Raw genomic sequence first — 25,457 nt, 5'->3', positions numbered from 1 at the left:
ATTCCTTTTTCTTTGATTATGCCATTAAAATTCACACTCCTACAAATATGGAGAATTTCTTGTAACTACTGAGTACTCACTGAGCAGTGTAGCTGGACTGCACCATATAGACTTGAGAGGAACGTGTTTTCCTACACGTTGTCTTACGTTGTGAGCTATTTTTTCAGCCTCTTGTAAAAATATATAATAGAGATTAAGTCTCTGAGGGTTCATAGTTCAATGTGTTTAATGTAACTCTGTGTTGAGATGAAGCAAAAGTAGAAAATTTAATTGCACTTTCTCCTGCCCTTCTTTACACATTTCATCTTACATTCTCCATTTATTTTGCTGTCAGTTGCTAACCCCCACCCAGTCTCCCTTTCTCACCACCCTTTTTTTTTTTGTTACAGCTCACCTCTAATCACTCTTGCCATGTCAGATGTGTTGCTTGCATGTACCCTGTCTTTTGTCTTTGCATCTGAACTTTGTCCCACGTGTTGTGTTTGAACAGTAAAAGGTCTCCTGGACAAGGATCTGTGCTTCCTTACAGCTGTTGCTATCCTGTACCTAACATCAACATCCTGTATCTAATGTCTGACTGCTTATTGTAACTAATGGCCTGGCCTTTATTGGCTCATATGGCATACGCAATTACTTGCATCTATATAGGCAAAAAGGGTAGAACAGCATGCTAGGATTCATGTGTCCCAGCTGCATTGTATACAGAAGCTTATTGAGGCAGGTCTGAGACATCACCCTCTTTTTGCTGGTTTGACACCAAAATTCAACCTGGCTACTCAGTGCCATCGGTCTGGGTCTATGCAAAGATACAACCACCTCATTAAAACAAAAACCTAAGAAGTTCTCCTTAGCTAATGGTATTGCTGCCAGCCTCGTCATGATGTGTAAAACCAACACGAGCTTTCGTGTCTGGAAGCACACTCTTCAGTGTTTGAGACATAGTAGCACAAGCTTGGAATATTGTGGGCAACAAATGAGCAATTTTAGGTAAAAATCCATTTTCTAAGGTGTCAGTCTGGCTTCCTTCATGAACATTAAGTTTGCAGAGAAAACAGTATTCAAACTTGATAGTATGAGGACTAATAATCAGAAATACCTAGGCTGAGTCACAGTAGAGGAACACCATGAAGCCCGGTTTAAAATCCTGTTCTCATTTTATTTAGTGGCCTGGAGTTTGGGTAGTTCAAAAGAAGATTGTTCAATGTGTGTTCATTAGAGACTGATTGATTGCTTGGCTGTATGAGCTGGGGTTTTGGGGTGAGGAAGGCAGAAGGAGAGGAATTTGCCTTTTCCAAGACTTAGGGTGTCTGAACCACATCTTTTATTTCAGAGTTAGGCTGTAGTATTTGAATATCATACATTTGCCCATATATTTTTGTTATTTAATTACAAGTGCCATTTTCTTCTGATCTAAGACTTTGGTAGATGCTTGGATACCTCCAGATCCATACAGGTTCTGAGCTGGTTCTGTGGTGGCCATTGGTTACTGATGAAGTGGATATGGCATGATTCTCCTGGCAAGTTACTGCCTCTGAAGCCAAGGGCAGTCAGAGCATCCTCTTTCACAGTTAGGTGGCCAACACCACCACTTCTGTCTTGAAAACTTGCTTAATGTTAATAGCAGGTATATCTTGTATCTATAGAGGTTATAACCTGTGGTAGAAATGAGGAAGCTGACTTTTGTGCATGTTATAAAACTAGTAGTTAACAAGATGTCTTGAAGGTAAGTTGCAAGTGGATCTAAAAGCCAGCTTGGCCTGTTGTGAAGGTTTTAACATCATCTGATGATGATATCCTGGATGAAATGCTAATAGCTTTGGAAACAAATTTAAGTGACCTTCTGCTTTGCTTTGGGAGTAATATCCATACATGCAAATCAAGCAGTTTTCTGAAGCTAGGTAATTACACGCTGACAAGTGTTCCACTCAAATCAGCTTCCACGTTTCATAGTTCTTTCATGTGCCCAGCCCCATGGTGGTGTGCCTCAGAGGATTATTCATAACTGGTTCTACAACACCAGAATAAATAGTATTTAAAAGCAAATCAATAGTTACTATCTCCAATTTGTTGTTGAACGTAAAGGCTGTTAGGGGATTGTCTTCTCGTAGGTATTGCAACAGTAGTGACCTTTGAGGAGATTTGAAGGAGGAAGAAATGGCATCAGCAGTAAATGCCTGAGGAATTTCTAGGCTGGTGGGGAAGGAAATAGTGCCACAAAGGGAAGCAGCCCAACTCTCTTGTCCGTAACAGCTTAACCTTGAATTTGCCCACGTGGTTTTTGAACTAGCTTAGTTCTACTCTGTGACAAATTAGTTGCCTTTGCCATAAGATTTGACAAACCAGAATATATATCTTTGTCAATATTTATTTGCAAACTGACTAAGGTGCAGATATTGTGTCTGAGCCAAATTCTGCTGTCCTCTAGAACACAGTTGTGGGGCAAAGAACTGCATGTGTTACAATAGGTTTGTCATCCTACCAGTACACTTTTTCCTTCTCTAGGGGTTTTTTCCCCTCTAAATTATTGCAGCTAATGCCTGTCAGTGCCTTACCTGTGTACTTTGATATGAATACTGTGTCTCTGCAACATTGTAGACGGTACTGTGAAAGCATGTTGCAGTTGAGCTTATTGGCAGAGTATGGAAGACCTAGCTTCTGTGTGGTGCTCAGAATTTCTTTTTATATTTTTTTCCTCCTATGTCAAGGTCTGAGCTGAGCTGAACCAAAATGGCAATTTCTAACTTTTTACTACCTTCCAGCATTACATCTTTGAATCCAACCCTCACAGCAGGCATTCTTCTTTTCCAGCATAGGATTTGTGTGCAGGCCAGCCATATGGTGTGTGTAATTATTATTTTATAATGGTGTTATTGCTCTCTAGCTGCCCAGTAAACCCAGTGCAGTTTTAGTAAACTATATACATCAGCACAGGAACTTTAGACTTGAATTATTTTCTTCACTTTTATACAATAGTAGGTGCAAAGGAGAAAAAAAGATTCCATTTAATTTATAGAAACTGTATAAAATTTATAGAGTCTCTACAATCGTCTCCAATGAAAAGGTTGTGGAGAAGAGGGGTTGTACCGAAACTGGGAGGTCCACAAAGCTGGAGAAGAATAACAGTTAAAGGCACAAATCAGTAAATACCTGTGCTGAACTTTTCCCATTAACTCTACTGGCGAGCACATGGACTGCATTAGGGGTCTGTCTGCCTTAGTGATTTTATAAACACATTTCCTCTCCTTTCCTCTTCCCCATCCAGTTACTATTGCTTTAGACTGCAACAGAATCAAACAGTGTCCATTCTGGGGTCGTTGTTCTCCCTGGTAAGAGTCTGTTTGCTGGAGAAACGTTCACTGATTAGTGTCAGAAGCCTGTGTATATATGCCAGTGCTTTCCTGAATGTGCCTGGATTTTTTTTGGTGTGTGAGCTTCCGGAAGCAGTAATACCAGCTTGGCTCGCCCATCCTTTCAGGCATATGTGCAACTCTGATTTGCATCGATGGCAGAATTTCTGCAGCAAAATTAGGAGGCAATGTGTGCTCAGTTTTATGGATGATCTGTAAATAAACACAGCGCTCTTTTGCATCCTTATTTACCCTGCAAATTTACCCTGCAAAAGATTGCCAAAGTGACTGCTGAAAAATAGGGCCCAAAACCAAGAAGCCAAGCCTCTGATGAAATCAGAAAACATTAATTTTGCTTCTGTGTACCCTTCTGTGTTTCCTCTTTGATTTTGGTCGCCATTGGAAGTCTGTGGAGCCAGCCCATTTGATAAGGTCTCCTGTCCTCCCCAAAACCTGGCACTGCCCATCCGAGCGTTCCTGAGCGTTTCAGACAAGCTTTAGAAAGAGGTGCCTCGTTGCCTGCCACTAGCTCCTGTGCCCGTTCTGCCTTCCCCTTTGCACCAACACATGTATTTGAACAAGAAGTGTATCTGGGAACAGATCTTGCTTAACAGTAACCTCCACCCACCCTCAAAAGTTAATTTTAACAGATTGATTGTGGAAGTTACACCCTAGGTGACACATAGCACTTCTGCTCCGTGGATGTGTGAGTGCATGGAAAGCCAGTTCTGGGGTTGAGGTGCTGAAGGAAGTGAAGCCCAAGAAAGATGTGACACGTCTCTTAGTTTATTGTACTTTGAGATTTGTAGGTGGTAAATGCTGTGGGTTTTTTACAGATATTCTGGAACCCTAATATAATTTACAGTTTCATTTGTAGAGAGCTGTTTCAAATCTGTGCACATTCTTCTAAGATATTTTAAAAGAAAAGCCAACAGCAATAATAAGTTTGGCATTTTCCATGTTTTCTAAAGCACTTAAGGGGTAATGACTTTTTTTAACCCATCTTACATAAAATCAGGTTTTACAGGAATAAGAGGACTTAAAAGGCCTGAATGGCTGTCAGTGACAGATGTAATTCATGCTGAAAGCTCTATTCCAATACATTAAAATAAGGAAAACAATTCTACATATGATTAGAGGCTGCTGACCCTTCAGTTAAAATGATCAAAAAGAACAATATTAAAATTTGATTTACGGAAGCTACTACTTAGCCTATAATTAGTCTGACCAATAAAACCAAACCAGACTTCTACAGAATGTGATTTCCTAGTAGATAGGTTAGCTATTTTTGTAGGGCTGAAGAAACACAAAATGGTTTTAAAATATATTTTATATGCTCTATGAGTAAATTGAAATACAGCATATAACTAGTTTTAATGGTTTTTGTTCATAAATTGCCAGATTTCCTTAATTCAAGTGAAATTTGAGAACCAGTTGAGAATAATTGTCTCAAAAATGAAATATTACTTTGTCAGTCTACTTCATTTATATTAAATATATGGTTTACTTTTTTATATTAGAAGGTAAATGGAAGTTGGTCAGTAATATGATTCCCCTTACACTTTTGCTGTAATTCACTATGGAAATGGATTCAGGAAATGGCAGATGTGATTAAAAACTCTTCAGCTGGCCCAAGAGCTGTTTGTACAGCACCTAGCATACAGCACTTCTGGCAAGGAATAAGCACTCCTCATCTTACTGCAATATAAATAAAATGATTCTTCAAAGTAGGGACCTGGAATTTTGATTTTCAATGGACTAGATAGGAGATTGGGAAGATGAGATTTGATTAAGCTTTTCCATTCATAAGAATGAAGACAAAATTGTTATGTTGGCTAATGCGGTCCTGTTTCCTTGTGCATGCAAGTAATTACATTGGAATCCACGCTAGCCCAATTTGCAGGAGGGTGTCAGGAATAATCCTATAAATTGACACAGAAGGGTCAAGCTGCCTGCTCAGAGCCTAACATCAGTGGAGAGCTGTGCACAACACATAAATGTTCACCTCTCAAAAGCTACGTTGAAGATTGCAAAACTAAGAGAGACTTCTTCGTACGTCCTTTAGAATGCATCTACGAGTGTATAGCTGATGTCTGGGCAAAGAAATTGAATAAAACACCGTAGCTCAGCCTTCTACCTCCTGGTTTGGAATATATTTGTTTTATTCATAGGGCTCTCATGAATTCTGACTTTTTTGTGCATCAGTTTTTGAAATTTCCTACCAGCTTTCCCTCTTCTGGAAACTTAAGTGCTGTTTTTTGTTTCTGATATTTCTAGTGGAACGGGAAAATGTACAGAAGAGGACCTTTACCAGATGGATAAACCTACATTTGGGAAAGGTAAGACTGACAAACAATAGTGATATTGAGATACAAGGACACAACTATAGACAGACTGCAGTTAATTCATTTTAAAGTAGTTAAAATTTGGAAACAAAGTTGACTTCTGTTTGTATGGGGAAGTTCGGAGGAGAATGAGGGGAAGGTGAAAGCAAGTTTCTGGGTAAATGAAAATTGCTTTTCAGGCACAATGAATGTTTGGCTGGCTTTAGCTCATCTCAGGTGCATTTAAGCCTTTAATGCTACTGACTGTTATCATGAAGCTACAATTTTCCCACAGAATGTACCCACATAAAATCAAGTGTGGTTTAGGCTGCTCTGAGGTGATGATGACTGTGTTCCTCCCTGGACTGGAAGTTCGAACATCTGAGGCATCATGGCCAAAGACAGATGTTCTTCAGAACCTGGCTTCATCCCACATCTGCAGATGTGAAGCATTAATTCCTTGTCAGTCATGTTTGGGGGGGGGCTGTATGATGGGATCTTTACATATCCACTTATGTTAGAGAACTAATTTTTGGACATTTCTTCATATTTTTAAGATGCAATTGTTTCTTAATCACACCATAATTTGGCTATTAAACGTAATTTACTGTTCTTTTTGATAGTAGATAAGTACTAACTCTCCTGAGGAGTCTGCCATCAAGAGAATTATTTTCCTGCTGTTGGGGATGAAAGGAGAAAAAAAATTCTTAGTATTACTGAGACAGCAGCAATGCTTAGTGCAGGATCAAGGAATGAGACCAGCTTCCTAACCTAGACCAACAGTCCTAACTTGGACTGGAGTTTGGTCTTCACAGTGCTTTTAGTACCCATGGCTAAATTTCATAGAGTACAGATTGGGACTAAGTTTGTGCTACAAGTCGACTCTCAGTCTAGCTCCTGTAGCTCTTGGAAAGTGATTGCATTTCAGACATAGTAAAGCAAAGGGGTTTTAGAAGAAAGGCATCACATATATAGTTGCTTAAGTCCACTCCCCTGCAGTGAGTGTTGCTGAAGGAATAAAGGGATCCTCTTAAATCTCACTGGAAAATCAGAATAAGGCTAGTTGGAAATGTTTTGACTAGCAATTGCTCCCAAAGGTCTCTCAGAACGACGACAGTGTTACGAGATTCCTTCGTGAATCAGGCTCTAGGGCTTTAAACTAACTGCAATTTTGGAAGTTGTCAAAAAGGCTTGTCAAATATATGACTGTGGAGAAGGTCTTTGATTTACAGAAGGGATTAGATCATGAAAAAGGCTGTAGGGTGCTGTTAATTCTCCTGTGCCAAGCATATGAAGTCTTAGAAACTTTGTGGGCAGGTGAACTGTTTTCTCTGGAGTTCATACAAATTTTTTTCCTCTCTGATTCAACAAAGAAAAATGCTTTTCTGAAGAAAGGGCAAAAGTCTGCTGCTATATTAATGTTTTCCCTGGAAGTGGCGTATAAACATATCTCTGTAAATAACGAGAGCTTCGCTAAAGCGCTCTCTAATTACAGGTCATTTCCCGACGATACCCACCGAGAAAGGTGGCTTCTGCCTTTATCCTCCAGGAAGCACTTCTTGCAGAGTGGCTTCATTCTTTTAAGGGCAGCAGTGAAGTCTTCTTCTTGTACTTCTTCAGGAAACTTATGGTGCGGTGTGTCCCCTTTTGGAGCAGACCATACCATTTGGGTCATCTTTTGAGAGGAGCTGGCTGTGCTGGTCATGGGATAGTTGGGAGTAGTCTGTATCTTCCGAGTTCTGGTGGTTCTTGTCTTAAGTAATGAAAGAATAAAAAAGGTTTGGGTTTGAGGCTTTCAGATAGGTTATTTAATCTTGAAATGAACGATACTTTTCTTTCTTTCAGTATGGAGCATTGTTTAGTACTCTTGGCTGATTAAAGACTAGCAACAAAAATGTATGGTCCCAGTTTGCCAGAAGCAGTGCTTAATCGAACAGTAGTGCATTGCCCAACCAAAGATAAAAAGATTTGGCTCTTTAGGGACACATGAGTGAGTGACACCTGAACAGAGCATAATTGCTGCAGCTGAGACTATCCCTAAGGGCTGAGCTGGCTTGGCCGTGTGCCTCAGCGCACACATCATCAGACACCTCGGTGAAGTGAGGAGATGGTTCCCTTTGGAGGAGTTTGCTGAGAAGAGAGAGACACAATACAAGACGTTGCTATTTAAAGTACTTAGACAATACTGGGAAACAGGATGGCACCACCAGAAACCTTACAGAGGAGACAGGACATTGGGCTGGCTGGATCTCAGGTTTATTTTGGGCGTAAAGTGGGATTCGCTTCTGCTGGACTTGTCTTAGTCTGAGGGATCAGCACCCAACCCTTGTGTGGTTGCTTCCTAGGCAGAGTATTTAAGGTGAGATTCTGTTATGGGAAATATGGAATAAGTCCTTGTCTGATCTCAATTACATGGGTACTATATCTCAGTTTTAATTCAGACATTCTTAGGACAGAATTGCCACTGATGTGAAGAAAAGTCAGCCCTTTCTTCTGGCAGGCTAAGATTTATTTCTAGTATCTCTGTCTTGTAAAATTCTCCTTCTTACTCTCTGAAATCATGGTGATGTACCAAGCGGTACTGCTTTAGAAGCTACCTGGTTTCTTTTCTTCACAGTGCAAGCCTCCTCTGAAAGTGAAAGACTTGTTTATTGATATACAAGATGGCAAAATCTTGATGGCGCTACTGGAAGTCCTGTCAGGACAAAAGCTGGTATGTATACAAGAGGGAGAAACCTCTGCAGGTATGGAGCGCTGTATGTTACAAACAACAATGTATGGACAGCCAAGGAATAAGGGTGAATTTGGTCCCGTGTCTTGGATATAGTAATAAGCATTTCAGCAACTTCATTGCAATTTCCTTATATTACAGGCTGGTTGTCCTGAGTTGTAACTTAGATTTCAAGGAAATATATAGCTATTGTGCGAATGGTGTGGGATCAGTGTAAACGTTCCTACCCCTCAGGTTTTTTAAGGCTTTAATACCTTAATGCTCTCATATTCTGTTTGGAGATCACCCAAGTCACATTACCAAGAAAAGATACCTTTGCTGTATTATTTTTTAATCCATAAAGTCTGTTTCTATTTTATCTATCTAAGATCATTATGACACTTAATAGGTCTGCTGATGCTTGGTGTAGTTGTGAGTTTAGTTCTGGTATCCTGGCTCAGGTTTCATTAGTCTTACTGATATGGTCTAAATCAGAAGGGCAAAGTTTCACTTACCAGAATCTTTTTCTCCCCTCCTTTCTTTGAAAGAGCTGTATAAAGTTCCACATACCAGAAATGGAAACACCCAGTGCAAATATAAATGACCAATTACAGATGATTTTAATGTTTTCTTTCTACATCAGTCTCGTCAGCAAGTACTCTCTTCTGTGTGGGTATCGCACTTGGATATGAGGGGAGATCTGTTCTGCAGCGGTCTCACCAGTGCAAATACACTTGCAATCACCTGGTGATGCTCTGTAGTGACTGAAGCACCTGCATACTGCAGCATGAATGGCCACTGTGGCCACACATTCAGAACTGCCTGTTTTTAATACTCGTGCAGTTTTGGGGAGCTGTAGCAGAAGCAGCAGTGTCTCTGTGCGCATTCACACAGATTGCATGGAGAGCCAGGCTGGAAAGGAATTGAAGGGGGAAACACATCACGGTAAACCCTAGGCTGTGCCCCGGGAGGTCAGGGAGAAGGGCGAGGAAGGAGGTAAGGTCAGCTGGCCAGACTTGTTGTGCTGGCAGTGAGGTGTTCCTGCGCACGGGATAAAAACAGTGTGCCAAAGCGGAATTGCAGGGAGACAGGCATGCAACAAATCTGTTTCATGTCTGCCAAAATGAAGGCTTCTACACCCCACCTGCCTGTGCCTGCTATGAAAACTGCTCACACTTCCTAATTAGGATCATTTAATTTATTTCAAGGAAAAAAAAATCTATTATTACAAATTCTCAGGTAAATTTGATCCTGTGACTGAACGTCTTGGGGAGTGATTACATAAATAATCAACGTGGCAGGTCCAAGATTGTGATAACATCTGGAGAACAGGAAAGCTGGTTGCTAACCCTGTTTTGCTACAGCAAGGGCAGATCATGTAGTTGAAGCACTTCACTGATCAGAAAAGATGGCAATAATTTTATATATGTAGATTTCCTTAGCTTTATTTTGCCTCTGTATCTGTAGGCTTTTTAAGCTTTGTATGACTTGGTGAGTAATTCCACCATTTTTTAAGTCAGCATGGCTCTTATTTTTTCTAGATGCACGAATACAAATCTTCAAGCCATCGCATTTTTCGTTTGAACAACATAGCCAAAGCACTTAAGTTTCTGGAGGACAGTAATGTGAGTATTTCCAAAGGCTGGTCTTAATATCTTCTCCTGATGTATGTTGCAAATTGTAATTGTTGTTATTGTTACTAGTCTGATGCGCTGCATGTACGTAAGAGGAATGCACTACTTAAAGGTACTGTGACTTACCTTAGCAGCAAGGCTGAAAAGCCACACAGAAATGCACAACGAGAACACCTACAGAGTCTAAAACAAGGATTATTTGTTCATTTTATAATGTAAAAGTTCAACAGGATTAAAGGATCAGGAGTCCAATATTAAAAGAAAATAAAAAGAAATGCAAGTAATCTTTATGAACTGGGTCTTAGTGGCATTACTTCAGTTATGCTGAAGGTAGATGACTCCTTCCTTTCATCAGAAATACTTTCAGTATTAAAAATCATGTATTTATCTAGTAAACTGGTGCAGCAACTGATCATGAGTCAAAGGCAAAAGAAAATTAAATCTGGGAACATGACATAAATCTGGGAACATGACATAAATGCATAATTCCAGGAATCAAAACTTTATAAGGATATAACTTCCCTGATAGTCAGTGTGGCACTACTGCAACATCACTTCCTAAACTTGTAAGTGACCAAGCAAGATCAGACCCTGTAGCTTGAAGTGATTCAATCCTTTTTTTCTTTTTTGATTTCTCCCATTAGGGCTTTATTCCAAAGCCCTATGGATGTGGCCTGCGTCTTGAAAACACTCTGCTCTTGAAAAGTGTTGAGAAGTAATGCTGTCAAGAGAAGTCCCAGCCATATCACAGCTCATATGCCTGGTATACACAGATCTTTCAGAAAGAGAAAACTAATATTGGACTATGTCCCATAAAGGACTTCAGCATTCTTGCTGTACTGAAAGATCTTTTTATCTAGTATCTGAAATAAAGTTTTGCAACTTCTCCACTATACTGCCTGGGAAGAAGATGTAATTGATGATCGTATTGACTCCAGGGTGCAAGTACTCCATAGGGTTTAAACTTTACGGGCGAGGAGGGATCTGGTGTGTGCATAGGGGCAAAACCCTGCCTTGCATGGAATGCCACAACAGCAACTGATGTCGCTGTGCTGCTTCCCTGCAATGAGCTTAGCTCTTGCTCCAGAGATCCTGCAGCAGTGCTCGTCACGCAGGAGAGTCACTGCCACCCCAGCGCAGGAATGGGTGCGATGTGAGCCCTTAGTGGGTCTCTTACAACCCGGCAGATGTGGGAGGTTTAAACTCCTTTGCCTTTTTCCCCAGGAGAGGATGTGAAAGGTGAAGAAGTTGTCCAGTAACTTCCAGGTGTTCCAGTCTCCTTTTGGAAAGTCCACCAGTAGGGGCTGCTCTGGCCCTAAATGTGTATGTCTACATGTCCTGCTATAGAACTGCTAAAAAATATTTTAGAAGTTCTCAGATTTCTTAACAGTTTCCCAGTTGATGCTTTCTGCCCAAAGCCAGCTAAGGCCCACTGGCAGATGAGATTTTTTTCTCTCTGTTGATATCAATGCATTGCAGAGCTGCAGCTGAAGCATGTCTGGTTGCCAGGACCTTGCTAGGGAACAACATAGAAACTCAGTGAGCAAGGCCAGACAGGATGAGCCTTGGACACAGGTGGCCTTTTAATTAGTGGGGCTAAAACACCTACTTTTCTATGGATTTCTTGTTTCCTTGAGAGTAAGCAGACAGTATCTTATAGCCGGGTATCTCTGCTGGGCTGGGTGACAAATATAAGCAGCAGTAAGAGGACAGAGCTGACACTGAGAGCAGTCTAATGTTAAATGCCGCTCGCTCCCCATTTTGGAGAAACTGCTATTAAAATGTACTAGGTCTTAAAGGTTTTCCCGTGCCAAGTACCTTGGGGCTAGCAAGAAATCTAAGCCTTGAAATACGACAGCTAGAGATGTCTTCTTGCTAAGACTAAAAACTGTTGTGTGAACCACTAGATAAAAAGTTATTTTCCTTTCCTTTTTACAGTTTAACCAAACCAGTTAGTAAAGGGTGGTGATGAAGGTGCTGGCAAAATCCCTTGGCTGCCAAGAGCTTCAGGGTTAGATATTAAACCACAGTGGGTGGAACCCGTCAGCGTATGCTTCTGTGGAACTGGGGCAGCAGGGTAAAGTGCTGCTAAGTGATTCATCGTGTACAGGATTTCTAAGTGATAAATGGGCTGTATGCTGCGCTTTAACTCAGTCTGGGTGCCATGTGCAGTACTGACAGCTTCCTTGCTTCCTCCCTCCTCCATGACCTTTGCCAAAACCAAGACTGTGTTGTCTAAGAGAAAAACATCCTGGCATTATCAGGTGGAAGAAACCTCAGTGTGGGAAAGTCGAGTTTGCTTGGATTAGGCAACTCTATCCTTTGCTAACTGATTTAATCAGAACTCTGTGACAAGCTGTGTAAGGTGAGATAAGCAAGGAGAAAGGAGATGCATAGCAAAACAGAAGTAAGCAGATCTTAATTAGGATTTTAATTTTTGTAAGAGAAGTGGCTCCACTTTTTAAGAATAGGATCCACTGGAGGGGGCACCATCTTGTTCCATTTTTGTATGGAGGAAACACATTTGTGGTCCTCAGGATGCAGAATTGGGCTCACTTCTGTTCTGCAGACTATGCTGGGGTTTGAGATAAGAGTTCAATGAGCAGGGTGGTTGTGATCAGGGCAAATTATCATTAACACAAGATTTCAGTCTTGCTTTTTGGCTGGCCGGTCAGTGGCAGCAGTGTTCTGGACATATCCAGTAGTCTCACTTCTTTTTTTGCATTTACCTTGCTTCTTTGAATTCGGCTCTGAATTTATGATGTCTTCTACAGGTAAAGCTTGTTAGCATCGATGCAGCAGAAATAGCAGATGGAAATTCCTCTCTGGTACTTGGACTAATATGGAATATAATCTTGTTTTTTCAGGTAATAAAACTTGAATACTTTAATCATAAGTGAACAATCTTCATGGTATCAATCTATTCCAGCTAAATACTGATTTTTAAATTGATTTTTAATCCTAAAGAACATGATTAAGCATGCTAAACCTGGGCTTTTCCCTCTTTTATACACTAATTTTATACCTGCAGCTGCTTTCATTTTACTTCATTGGACCTATTTTGGTGTAAATAGGAGACAATTTAAGCCCTCGTTTGACTTGGACTAGAATTAGAGCTTCAGATTACTACTTCCCCTTCTCTCCTGTGCCTTCTCAGGGTTCTGCTCCAAATTCCCTGGATCTGAACCAATGTGTCGGGTTTGGTTCCAGGTCACAGTTTATTTTCAATAACCTTTTCTGGATTTGGTCCAATGTGGTGGGAAATTCCATGTAGAATCACTGATCTCCAGAGACTTACTCAACATGGCAAAAATTTGCAACTGATGTAGAAGGCCAAATGAAAGATCTTGAAGGGCCTGGAACTGATAAAACTGATTTGAGCCTGAAAATTGACTTAGCCCCAGGCTTAGATTAAAACTGCTCCCTAATCTATATGTATTTTGAAAATGTCCTTCTAGACAATACCAAATTCTAATGAACAGAGAGAAATGGAGGGAGGGTTTCTGCAACTCTCCTAAGACTGTGAGGCTCTTTCATTCTCTTGGCCTAATTTCTAAAACGGCTACAGGTTTAAAAAATAATCTCAAAGTTGCACTGGGGTTTCTCTCCCTGGCTGAGCTCCTCGAGCTGAACAGTGGTGCACAGCACCAGTTTGGCCAGACGGACTTGCGGGCTGAGATGGTGCGACCAGAATCTGTCACCCTGGCAGCAGAGGGGATGGGGGACCTAAAAGCAGCAGAGTGGATAGTTTGGATCAACGCCGACCAAGGACAGGAGTGCTAGTGCAGGTCACCATTTATTGACTAAAAATATTTCACTCGAGTCCTGTGAAGAGAAAGAACAATTTCAGTTAAACTAACTTTTATTTCAAGGACACGTTTCTTTGTTCTTTGTTTAATACAAATTTGCTGAGTTCAGCCTTAACTGATACCTTGCCCCGGCTTCCTGGGGTTGCCAGCTGGGCTGGTGCTGGCTGTCACGCCTGTGCAATACAAGTTGAGAGTTATAATGGACAGGCCTATAATTACCTCTTAAAATCCAGTTATGGCACTGTTATCTTTAAAGTTTGCATGAAAACAAGCGCTGAGTTCTCTGTGCAGCTGGTGTTAAACCACAGCGCTGTGTGTTTCGCCTTTTTTTACAGATTAAGGAGCTGACAGGCAACCTCAACAGGAACTCCTCCTCCTCCAGCCTGTCCTCCGGGCCCAGTGGTCCCGAGTCAGACACGTCCCACCCCAACACTCCCAGCGTGGAGAGAAACGTGTCCGTTACAGTGAAGGATCAGCGGAAAGCCATCAGAGCCCTTTTAATCTGGGTTCAGAGGAAAACTAGAAAGTAAGCTAACAAACCCTCGTGGAAAAACGTGTTTTGCTGCCTGCACTTTTGAAGCTGAAACTTTTTTCTCTCTCATGCTCCGTGTGTGCACTACCATGCGCTGGGGCTTCTTCTGCTTTCGAAGTTTGCAGGCGCATGGTCTCCGCAGGGGGGAATGTCACTACAGCCATGTGTCCACAGCAGCCGTCTGACCTTGAAGCCATGTGTGTTGCTGGCTTCATGATTTGAGTGTTAAATGTTAACCTGCACTGATCTGCTTGGTGCTATTTAAAACAGGATCGTTCCCTCCTCCCTCTACCCCCTGGCTTTTGTGCAGTCTATTTGATATCTTTTGCTAATTAAAGGGTAGGCATAAACTAGGGGTGAACTGAAAAAATAAATGTATTGAAAGACTTTAGGAACAGTCTCTCAAATTAAGCAGCAGCCCTGAGGGAGCTTCTCTGTGTGCTGCAGAGTGCCTTCAAGGACAGAGCCTGTCTTAGAATCCCACTTTCCGCAGAATTAAAGAGGGGAAGGGGGTGAATCTGAGATCGCTTCTCATGAACTTGTAACATTTGGGTCCATTTCCCTTGCTCAACACGTCTCTCTCCTCTTTTCTAAAAAAGCAGTTCTTTCACCAAAGCATTCTGTCTAGTAATGCTTTAACTTGGCAGGTTAAAAAACTTTAGTGTAAGATGTCTAGTGCACGTGTAAATGCTTGGAGTATATTTAACATATATTATCTCAAGCGATGACTGCCAGAGAGTTTTAAAGAGGGCATGGGTCAAACTTACTTATACAAGTTGGATAGCCGAATATTTGACGTTTTTGTCTGCTGGTGGATTTATATGTCCAAATCTGCCTGTCAACACAAATGTTCTGTGTCTAGTGTTGAAGATAAAAGTTTACAATTTAAATACTTGGTCCTGTGGGCCACATCATCCCTTGGTTACTTCCAGTGAAGCTAGGGGTGCTTGTTGTGTAGATAAACTTGTCCCGCTGAGATCTACAGTTCACTGCTGCCAGTGCAGACTATAGAGGAAGCACAGTTTTAGTCCTAAAATAATGCTGATAATGTCATTAACAGGGAGACAGTACAAGGAAAGTGAGGACCAGAGAAGTAAAGGCCATAGACTTTTCAGTCCAGTCAAAGAGTTCAAACTGAAAACATCTAATAGGAGAAAATTGTTCTCGCAACTGCAATATTAAAAACATAACAGCATCATTATAATCCTGTTATCCAATGACCTGTGCAGAATTTTCTACTCTGGGGCTGTATTTCATTGCAAGTTAGATGGTTGCTTTTTCCTCCAGAACTTTGGGCATCTAACACACTTGTGGTTTATACATATACTGACACCATTTGCATTTGGCAAAGCACAGTTTTCTGCTATAGAAGGCCAAGTACACAGGAATGTGAATCATTTATGCTTATGTTTTTAAATACTTAAGTGTTGGCAGTCTTCCCAAGCTATGGCATTAAAATGCTGGAGAGCAACAGAAACAGGAATCACAGAGACATTTGGTTTTGTGAATGTTAAATGTGGTTGCTGAGTTCTTGAGGGCTTTGTTTTTACTAACTACTTCCTACAAGCAGGTTGATGTCAGCTGTTAGCCACACTGATCCAGTTTGTGAATCCTTGTGTTTTATGGACATATTTCGTGCATTTCAAAATCCAAAAAGATCTCAAATGTGACTAGTGCAACTCAGCAACCTTACTTTTAACTTTCAGGAGTCTTTGAAAATGATGATGCCTTTACTTTGGATTTTTTACCGCAACCACCCATGTAAACTGTCTGTAATTCTGTTCAGGTATGGTGTTGCAGTTCAGGACTTTGCCAGCAGTTGGAGGAGTGGCCTGGCTTTCTTAGCGATCATAAAAGCAATAGACTCTACTTTGGTAGACATGAAACAAGCACTGGAGAAATCGGCTCGAGAAAACCTGGAGGATGCTTTCAGCATAGCACAAAATAAGCTGGGTGTTCCTCGGCTCCTAGAACCAGAAGGTAAAACGCCTACATGAACTTTGTTGGGTGACATTCAAACTATAATGAATTCATGAATATTGCAATGTGATACCTACCAAAAACCTCCCAGTGTTTAGGCTGTTGATGTGATCAGAGTGTTGGGCTGATTGATAAGAAAAATAAAGATGAATTGGTCACTGGCTTGTAGTCATATGCTTCCAGTCATATTTGTAAGCTCCCTGGGGGCAGAGATCTTACCATAGTTTTAGCTGTGTACACTGGTCCTGGTTAATGTTTAGATGCTATGTGACATCTGCATTACTAGCAGGCATTAATCACCACCCTGATGTGCTGAGAGGTGTCTCAATGCATTAGCACCATTTCGTAATGCCTACAGTCTGCAGAGACTAAATGTCAAGCCAGGATGAAGTGTGTGAGTCTGCTGTACCAGGAAAATGGGTAGATACCTATTCAAGTATATTTGCATCTCCCAGTTTTTCCTTTACAATGCATATATACATGCACATATATATATTTATATATGTAAATATATAAATATGTGTGTGTGTATAAATATATGTATATAAATAGAGCTTCTTCTTGCAGTCTTTTTTACTGAACTCTACTAGACAGGTATTAGGCCTTGATTTTATGATTGAAAGCACAGATTGGTTATTTGTGCTTTCATGGGTCACCTGTTAGAAGACTGGGCCATCCTGCTAAAAATAAACCTCTGTGCTGTCACTCAACAAGATCACTGTCTAATGGCAGTATGAAGGTGGATGAAAAGGGACCCTGATCAGGGTTCAGTATGTGTTTGGAAACAGGAAAAAATTAATGTGAGTGAGATGGTGAGAACTCTTTTGAGTACCATCAACAGTGAAAAGGATTCCACCCTCTCTGATCTGTCAGAAAAAGAAAAGCGTTTGTAGCTGTTATTTCTCTCATCATAAAGGCAGGGTAAATGTCTGATGATCTGTTCCTCTGCAAGAGCATTTCAAAGCCATGTGTGCTCAAGCCCCTTGCGTCTGTCTCCGTAGATATCATGGTGGAATCACCCGATGAACAGTCAATTGTGACATATGTGGCGCAATTTCTGGAACACTTCCCAGAGCTGGAAGGGGTATGTGTTTACTCCTACGTCACATCGGTTTTTTAATTTGCTTTGGAATACTTAATAAAGTCAGATATTGCTGTATTTATCTTCTAGGTTTCTTTCTAAACTATTTAAAATAAACCACAAACTCAGTTTTAATTTTTCGCATTTTTGTAAAATCCAGTCAAATGGGCTTTCATTGGCGATTGCTAAAATGCTTTAGGTAGAATTGTGCTTTTAAAAATTTGCATCCAATTATAACTTTCGGAGGTTAGAACTGGTTACATAGGGCTCTACTACTTTGCTGTATTAGTCTCCGAATAAGGCTGAAATTTATCCCTTCATCTGTGATGATTCATTGGACTTTGAATTTCATTTTGACTTCTATCTTCTCAAGTCTGAGGGCCACAATCCATCTGAATTTAGCAAGTATCAGACACAAGATACCAGAGGCTGAATCTTGTCAGTGCAGCAGTCAAAAGCGCACATTGTAAGCATGAAATAAACTGCAGCTTAAAGAACCAGGACTTTAATGCAGACTTTATAAAAAATAAAGAATTGAGGAGCAAGCAGGGACTGACAGCATCAGGGACTGACAAAGGTCTTTTGGAGAAACAGAGGATAAACTTATAGAGGAATTAAAGGATAGGAGACAGAAAACTTGAGGAAAAATGGGAGGTCCTAGAAACTGGAGAAGAGATGTGCATAAGCTGAAAAACTGTTCTGGAGGCTGCTTGTACTTCCAGACAAACCTAGTTCCACATAGTCTTTTTGGTTTGAAAGGGTTCCCAAGGGACTCAGTGTCCCTTGAGTATCTGGGTAAGTTTTTATGCTAGGGTACATGCACATAAATGATGGTTCCTACATGAAAGGCATTTCCTCTCATTTCTTGACTGAATGTTCCAGTTGGTATGTATTTTGTAGCTTATAAAATTGGTGGGCATTGCTAAAGTCACTGGAATTAAAATTATTATAACAATCTAATTATGATTATTAGATTAGCTGAGCATTAAGATTTGTTGGCATTAAGACTTGTGGGCATTTTAATGGACAAAGAAAAAGCCTACTTTTTTTTTTTTTAAATACAGTCTGTTGGATTGGAATAACCTAGTATATTAATGTATTTCACAGTGGATTTAGTAGACTTGTTAGATTGATTTTATTCCCAGGGTTTGGGATTGTGTCAAAAAGCCAAGTCAGTTGTCTCCACAGGTGCAGCAGGGAGATGAATACGTTAACAACTGAGGAGTAGGCTTGTCTGCATGGTAATCTTCCTGTACAAGTGGCTGCTTGACGTTGAGCTTTGTTCAACTCACTTGACTTGCCAAATTGGTTTCCCTACTTTCAAAATAAGTGAGTCATTAATTGGCCATTCACAAGGTAATGAGGTGATGAGCTAGGTAGTTCTCTTTCTGTAGTGTTTGGGAAAAGTAAAATGGTATCTGAGGTATGATTTGTCTTTTAATGGTGTATCATCACTTACAGGAAGACTTTACGGATCCTGACAAGGAGCTTCCAATTGAGTCCACATACGTCCACATCAAAGACACACCTTCAGAAAAAGAAAGCAAAATCTTGATTTTAAGTGAAAGTGAAGAAAACATGTATACTGTTAATCATGAAAGGAGTCATCCTGCTCCTCCAAAGGTTCATATTCGTGACACACCTGAGAGAATCCCATCAGAAACTATTCCTGAAAAATGTAATGGGAAATTGAGTCAAGTGTTAGGTGATGCACAGGAAACGTCTGAAGAGGAGCCTCAGAGGCCTACCTCACTGAAAATTACAGGATCTGTCAGTTTTGAATCCAATTCCTCTTGGGAGGTTCTAAGTGATAAATTCATGCCAGGTGAAGGGGGCATATCTGATGATCCACTGAAACAGAACGATGACCTTTCTCCAGCTGTTCTGACAGATCAGAAAAATTCTGTTGACTCTTTTGAAGACTACTCTGAAGAATTAACTAAAGAAACCTCTACTGAATATGACAATGAAACTAAGAGCCTTTCAGCCAATACTTCTTCTTTAAGTCCATTATCCTGGACTTCAGGTATACTTACAGATGAATCTGTAAATAAAGTAGAAGAGAGCAAGCCCCAAACTTCAATTCTTTTACCAGAAGATACCTCAAAACAAGAAGATACGCATAAGTATGTTCTTCATCTTCTAAATGAGGAAATACTGAAAATTCCACAAAATGAAGATACAAAGCAATCACCTGTCTTTGAGACAATAGAAACTAACCATTGTTCACTGAATGGTTCTAATCTCAAAAGCCAAAAACTGTCTATACAGCATGAAACATCTGATGACTCTCTCTCAGATGTACCTAAAAATCCAGAGGACCTGGACAGCTGTGATGAAGTTGAGTCTTCAGCTGAAGTGCTACCCAGTTCTTCGAAAGTATCTGTAATACCCCATGATCTCTTTTATTATCCACATTATAATGTTCCCATATCAGCAGTTTTGGACGCTTACCTTGAGCCTTGTATTGAAGGTTATGATACTGCAAATGACAAAGCTTCTTCTGAAACAGTAACGGATGTTTTACATGAGAAGGGCTTACCAGAACAGAACTACAAGGAAGCTGCTCCAGAGCCAGACTTAGGGAATAAGCTAGGTGCCCCTCCATCAGAAATGGATACTGAGAATGGCGAGGAGGAAACAACAGATATTAACAGTAACATGCATTCTTCCGATGAAAAAGAAGTGCCATTACTAGTAGAAGAGTTAGAAATTGAAAAAGATGGTAAAAAGGCCACCAACCATCAAGATTCCACTATTCCACAACATCCTGAGGTATTTTATTATTTTATTACCAGCATTTCTTTGTGTCTATATGGAGGATTAGCATCTGACCTCAATGGTTTTAATTTGCTTTCGGTTTGCAATGCTTTGGAGAAACATGTAAAATGTACTTGGTTTCCTGTCCGGTAACACTGTTTGCCACAAGCCCTCTACTGGAATGAATGGAATTGCAGATCCCTAAGAAGATCTGACATTAAAAGAGAGAATAAACCCTAATACTATTAGTACTGCAAAAATGTTAATTTTAATTATGTTTTAAAGTAGTTTGAGGCTCCTGTATAATCCCTAGGCATAAAAGATTATCACAGAGGGTACTTTTAATAATTTGTAATGAGATGAACAGAAAGTTGTATTGCTGATATAGAAAGGATACAGGCAAAGGTAATTTTTGTCTGAATCCAAATAAGTTTGCCTACAAAAACTTAAACCAGTTTGAGTAGGATCAGTTATGTGGGTAAAATGAAGGCTTGTCTACACTGGAGGAGGAGAAAGAGGGGGGATTTTTGGTAATTATTCTGTGTATTGGATTTAGGTGATTTGCTACTGCATCTCTTCTTGCAGACACTGATTTTTAATCATTTTACACGTTTTCCAGTGTGGTAATTTTAGACAGTGTTTTTCAGGAATGAGTGTCCATTTAATGTTACTCTACATGTTGCTTAGACAAGTTGCTTGGACATGTTTTGGTCCTGACACTTACTAGAGTAATGAAGTCAATTTGCTGTTAGCTTCAAAGACTAATTGGGGATAGATTTAAAAAAGTCTTAGCAGATTACTTCGAAGAGCCATGTCACGTCATGACTTATATAAAAAGAACTGACAACTAATTGTATGTATGTTGAACTGATGATACTTTACAGCTCAACGTATCCAAAATGATTTTCAAGAAATGAATTGCTTTTTATTTTCTTTAGTGAGACTTTCAATCTTGTACTACATTCAATGTAGCATCTGAGTAGGCTACACCACGAAGATATTTAGAAGGGTAGGGAAACAGTCTTGTTGTCTAATGCAAAATGTTTCTTAATTTCAACAGGCCATAGTAGAACATCTAAAGGATTTATCGATAGCCATAAAGAGACCAGAAAAAAGTAGTAATAGGGAGGAAGAAGGGAAAAATATGATCAAAGCAGAAGACTTGCAGATCTCAGAAGCTGCCACTACTGCTCTGTCACAAGATAAAGTGGAAGAAATTGCTGATTGTCAGGAATTTACCAGGTATTTCACATTAACTTTGTCTTAAATACACCTAACTGGTATGAATGCCTGGTCTTTTGAATTGTGCCCTGTCCACTGGATGTTTCTTGTAGACTTCTTTCAGAAGCAGTGTATTGGGACTCATTGGCTTCTTCCTGTGTTTACCTTAAACATGTGGAGTGATTCAGTGCCAATGGGACTTGATTTCACTTTGCTATACAAACTTTGCTACGCAAAACCCACCTGGAACCCCAGTGCATTTTGAACATGGCAGTGTTATAACTGTTTTTCCAACAGAAAGAGTGTTTTGTAACGTAGATGAAATAATTCGTGTGCATTGTGACACTATGTGGAAGCGTGACACTGCTTCATTCCAACAGATATTTGTTAGCCTTTTTTTCTGCCTCTGAACAAGTGAATGAGATTGTGGTAGCTGACCTTGGCTGGCCACCAGGTGCCCACCAAGCTACTCTCTCACTCCCCATTCTCAGCACAATTGGGGGAGAAAATAAGATGAAAAAATCATGGGTCGAGGTAAAGGCAGTTTAATGAAAAAAAGCAAAGGCCACATGTGGAAGCAAAGCAAAAGGAGACCCAAAAAAAATTATTCTCTACTTCCCATCAGCAGGTGATGTCCAGCCATTTCCTGGGAAGTAGGGCCTCAGTAAGCATAGTGGTTGCTTCAGAAGACATATAAATGCCTTAATAGCGAGAGAGTGTGTGTGTGTCCCTGCTAGCTGCCTCCTTTCTCTTAGTTTTTATTGCTGAGCACAACATCATACGGTATGGAATATCCCTTTGGTCAGTTTGGGTCAGTTGTCCCAGCTGTGTCCCCTCCCAGCCTCTTGCCTTTGAGGGGGGCTTGGAGAGACGGCCTTGGTGCTGTGTGAGCACTGCTCAGCAGTAGCCGAAACATTGGTGTGTTGTCAGCACCATTTTAGCTACAAATACAAAGCACAGCACTACAGGGGCTGCTACAGGGAAAGTTAACTGCACCCCAGCCACAGCCAGTACAGAGACACTCAGCTAATTTTGCTCCATTCACTTCTGTTCCCTCTTACGTTCCAATTTAGTTCTTAGGTAATGTATTTGAGTGGGACATGAACTGTAATTTGTTGATGCTTATCACTATAGCACTCTAATGAATTTGATAGAGTTTGCTTAGAAAAACCCATTGTCTCCTTCAAGTTTTCTGTTCCCTGCAAGGTCTGTCAATTTTTTATTTATATACACAGCCATAAAACCTGGGGTATACTCTCACTTAAATGTCAATTATGTCAAAGCTGCAAAACCCCTATCAGATACCATTTTTCAGAAAATATTCCAATTTGAGCATACGGACTTTTTATCGTGGGTCAGATTTTCCCAAAGCTATTCTTTATAATGTTACTGATAAATTCAAGTCCATATTCTAATACATGCAACATGTTCTAATACATTGTGGTTTTGCATAGCTTAAAACTAGCAGTGGCTCTCTTTGAAGTCAAAACAAAACTTAGCTTTATAAATTTAAAAACTTTGCTTTTACATACATTTCAGAACCAGTGACAGTGATTCTAACATTTATCTCCGAAAAAGATCTCCTAATACTTCTGAGGAGGTAAGTACATGGAAATTTACCTATCGCTGTTTCTCTGTTTCTCTTAACTACAAAAGTTCACATACTGTAAAAGGGTCTACTCTATATATAAATCTCTGTGATAATGCAAAAGCCCTGTGACTTCTAATAACTTTAGTGCCAAAACCAGGCATAGTTGAAAAGCTTTACTGAACTCTCCTAAATATATGGAACTGAACCTTGAACAAACCCACAAAGGAGTACCTAATACTACAATTAAATCTATTGTAACTTTGAGGCTTACTTCATCATAACTGTATAGCTGTAACATTTCGCTTCTTTGAAGCTGCCTTTATTTGCTGCTCCAGTTTCTTTTAGTTTGTGCATTCTCTGTATGTATGTTGGTGTCCTGGTGACAGCCCTGCAAAAATGCTGGGTGTCTCTTGAAGTGCACTTTTTACGAAGGATTGGGCTCTTTCCCTCTCCTTCATAGTAGTGGTGTATTGTATTATCTCAATAACAGCAGCTAACCCTAAAAGAATTTTGGTTGTAAAGTGAAACTGCATCCTTAATGGCAGATGAAATTCATATTGGTTTCTTGAGAGCACACTATACAGCTGAGCTCTGGATTTTTGTTTTTTAAGTCAGAAGGAAGGGACAGCACCAGCAATCTGGGCACACTGAGCAAGGATAGAAATATGGCTCTTTTCAGCACAAAATAAAATTCTGACCATCTTGGAGTTTTAAAGAAATGCTGCCACCAACGTGAAATGAAGCTGAGCTTTCACACAGATGCTTTAGTTTTGCAATGCTGTCGGAGCTACTAGAAATATATATCCATGAGGGAAGCTTTATTCAACTGAATAAAAGCAGTTGAAAGCAAAAAAATCTTTTTTCACATCTTTTTTCCTTTTCTGTGTACGTACCAGACTGCAGTGGTGGATGTGCTGGCAGGGAATAAATTTCTAAGCACACTTTCATTTTATTTGAGCAAACGTTAGACATACTCTGCATAAAATACACACACAATTACCATCTTTGTGAGATGCTGAATTTTATTTTTTTTTATATATAATCTATTCCTGGTTTGTTTAAGGAAATCTATGGTGTAAACGAGCAGAAGATGACAGATATGGATGAAAATCCATTAATCATCAGGTGAGTCGTTCTTATTCAGACAAAGCCTTTTGCAAGAAATCCATAACTCCTAGGTACTTCTAGCAATGTTACAAAGGGAAATGAAAATTAACTATAATGGTAGAGACTGACTAGATGTCTTGTGTCATGGCTCAGAGTCCATATGTCCCATAGGTGTAAGATACAAAACTTCTTTATTGCTTGATCTCCCCCTTGACTAAAATGCTTTTTCTTGACTTGAGAGGAAAGATTCAGGTGCCTAAGCAAGACTGTGAGCACCTTCCCCACATGGTGGATATTTCAGACCAAGAAAAGAGTAGGAGGACTTCAAATACGTGGCCCTCTGGCAGTGATGACTCTTTCCAGGTTTGGAAGACTGTCAAGACAATGTTTAGTGTGGTCAGTGCTAGGGAAAGACGATACTTCAGTGGAGTTCTGGCCTCTGTTAGAGCACCCATGAGTTTTTATAATTTGTATGTGTGTTTAGTTTAGACTTAGGGTGATGGATACTGAACGCAGGGTGTGTATCCCTTTGGTATTAGGGTGTACATATCTATAAGAAACAAGGATTGCTTTAGGTTTTCCCTCTCAGTTGATACTGAATAGTACCTCCCAGAACTTCTAGTTTTAAAATGACGGTTGCATTTAAATGCAGAAAACACTCAAAATATTATCGGAATCCAGTGTTCTGGTCTATTTACACTTCTGTTAAAAAAATACATTAATAACTGTCACAGTTATGCCTGTTTGCAGACTGCTGACATTGAGCAAGTTTTGTGTAATACTCAGGTATATATCCAGTGTAATATCTGAGCAAGTAGGACGCCCCAAGCCAGAAAAAGGACTCATTAAAACAGGCCAAAAACCAGTTTTCTCCAAAAGTAGATTAAGAAAAAGTCTACCAGAGGGTGATTCATATAGTATTATAAAATTATAAAATGAGTGTACCATTTTGTGTCTTTTTAAATATGACCTTTTCTTGTCTTTGTGAGTGCTCAGTGATGCTGGCAGAGTCCATTGGGCTTTGCCCTTATGCAGTTGGAAATCTGGAAAGTTGGAATTTGGAATTGTCCTACAAAACCCCAACTGCTAGTTGGTTTCTGGAAGTCTTGGGCTTTTTCTTTTCAATGTTGTGGTGTCTGACATGAGAAGCTCTGAAAGTAGATGATTTGGGGAAAGTATATCAAGTCAGATACAGTGTATAAGTAAAATTGTGAAAGTGTGATATGTGTTGCCCAGAGATATGTTTACTATTCTGAATATAAAAGGGCATCTTTTTGACTGATGGCAATCACCTTACGTCAAAGGATTGTACTGTAATGGCATGTATTTAAACTACCTGAGAATTTGACCAGAGTTTTCAG

General features: G+C 40.0%; 1 protein-coding gene across 1 annotated transcript in view; it reads left to right on the top strand.

Annotated features, from left to right (window-relative positions):
• The window catches only part of CLMN (calmin), a 72,624-nt gene that overhangs the window by 46,582 nt on the left and 585 nt on the right, over positions 1–25,457 (top strand). Inside the window, exons 2-12 of the mRNA XM_072864988.1 lie at positions 5,625–5,686; positions 8,289–8,384; positions 9,923–10,006; positions 12,790–12,882; positions 14,160–14,350; positions 16,143–16,336; positions 17,338–17,420; positions 18,879–20,192; positions 21,238–21,419; positions 22,938–22,998; positions 24,053–24,114. Coding sequence (XP_072721089.1) covers positions 5,625–5,686; positions 8,289–8,384; positions 9,923–10,006; positions 12,790–12,882; positions 14,160–14,350; positions 16,143–16,336; positions 17,338–17,420; positions 18,879–20,192; positions 21,238–21,419; positions 22,938–22,998; positions 24,053–24,114 — 2,422 coding nt within the window. The remainder of the gene's footprint in view (positions 1–5,624; positions 5,687–8,288; positions 8,385–9,922; positions 10,007–12,789; positions 12,883–14,159; positions 14,351–16,142; positions 16,337–17,337; positions 17,421–18,878; positions 20,193–21,237; positions 21,420–22,937; positions 22,999–24,052; positions 24,115–25,457) is intronic.

This window comes from Ciconia boyciana, chromosome 6, assembly GCF_034638445.1.
Source record: "Ciconia boyciana chromosome 6, ASM3463844v1, whole genome shotgun sequence".
NCBI classification, from domain to species: domain Eukaryota; kingdom Metazoa; phylum Chordata; class Aves; order Ciconiiformes; family Ciconiidae; genus Ciconia; species Ciconia boyciana.
The sequence above is the reverse complement of the archived record's forward strand: the minus strand, read 5'-3'. Positions and strand labels throughout refer to the sequence as shown.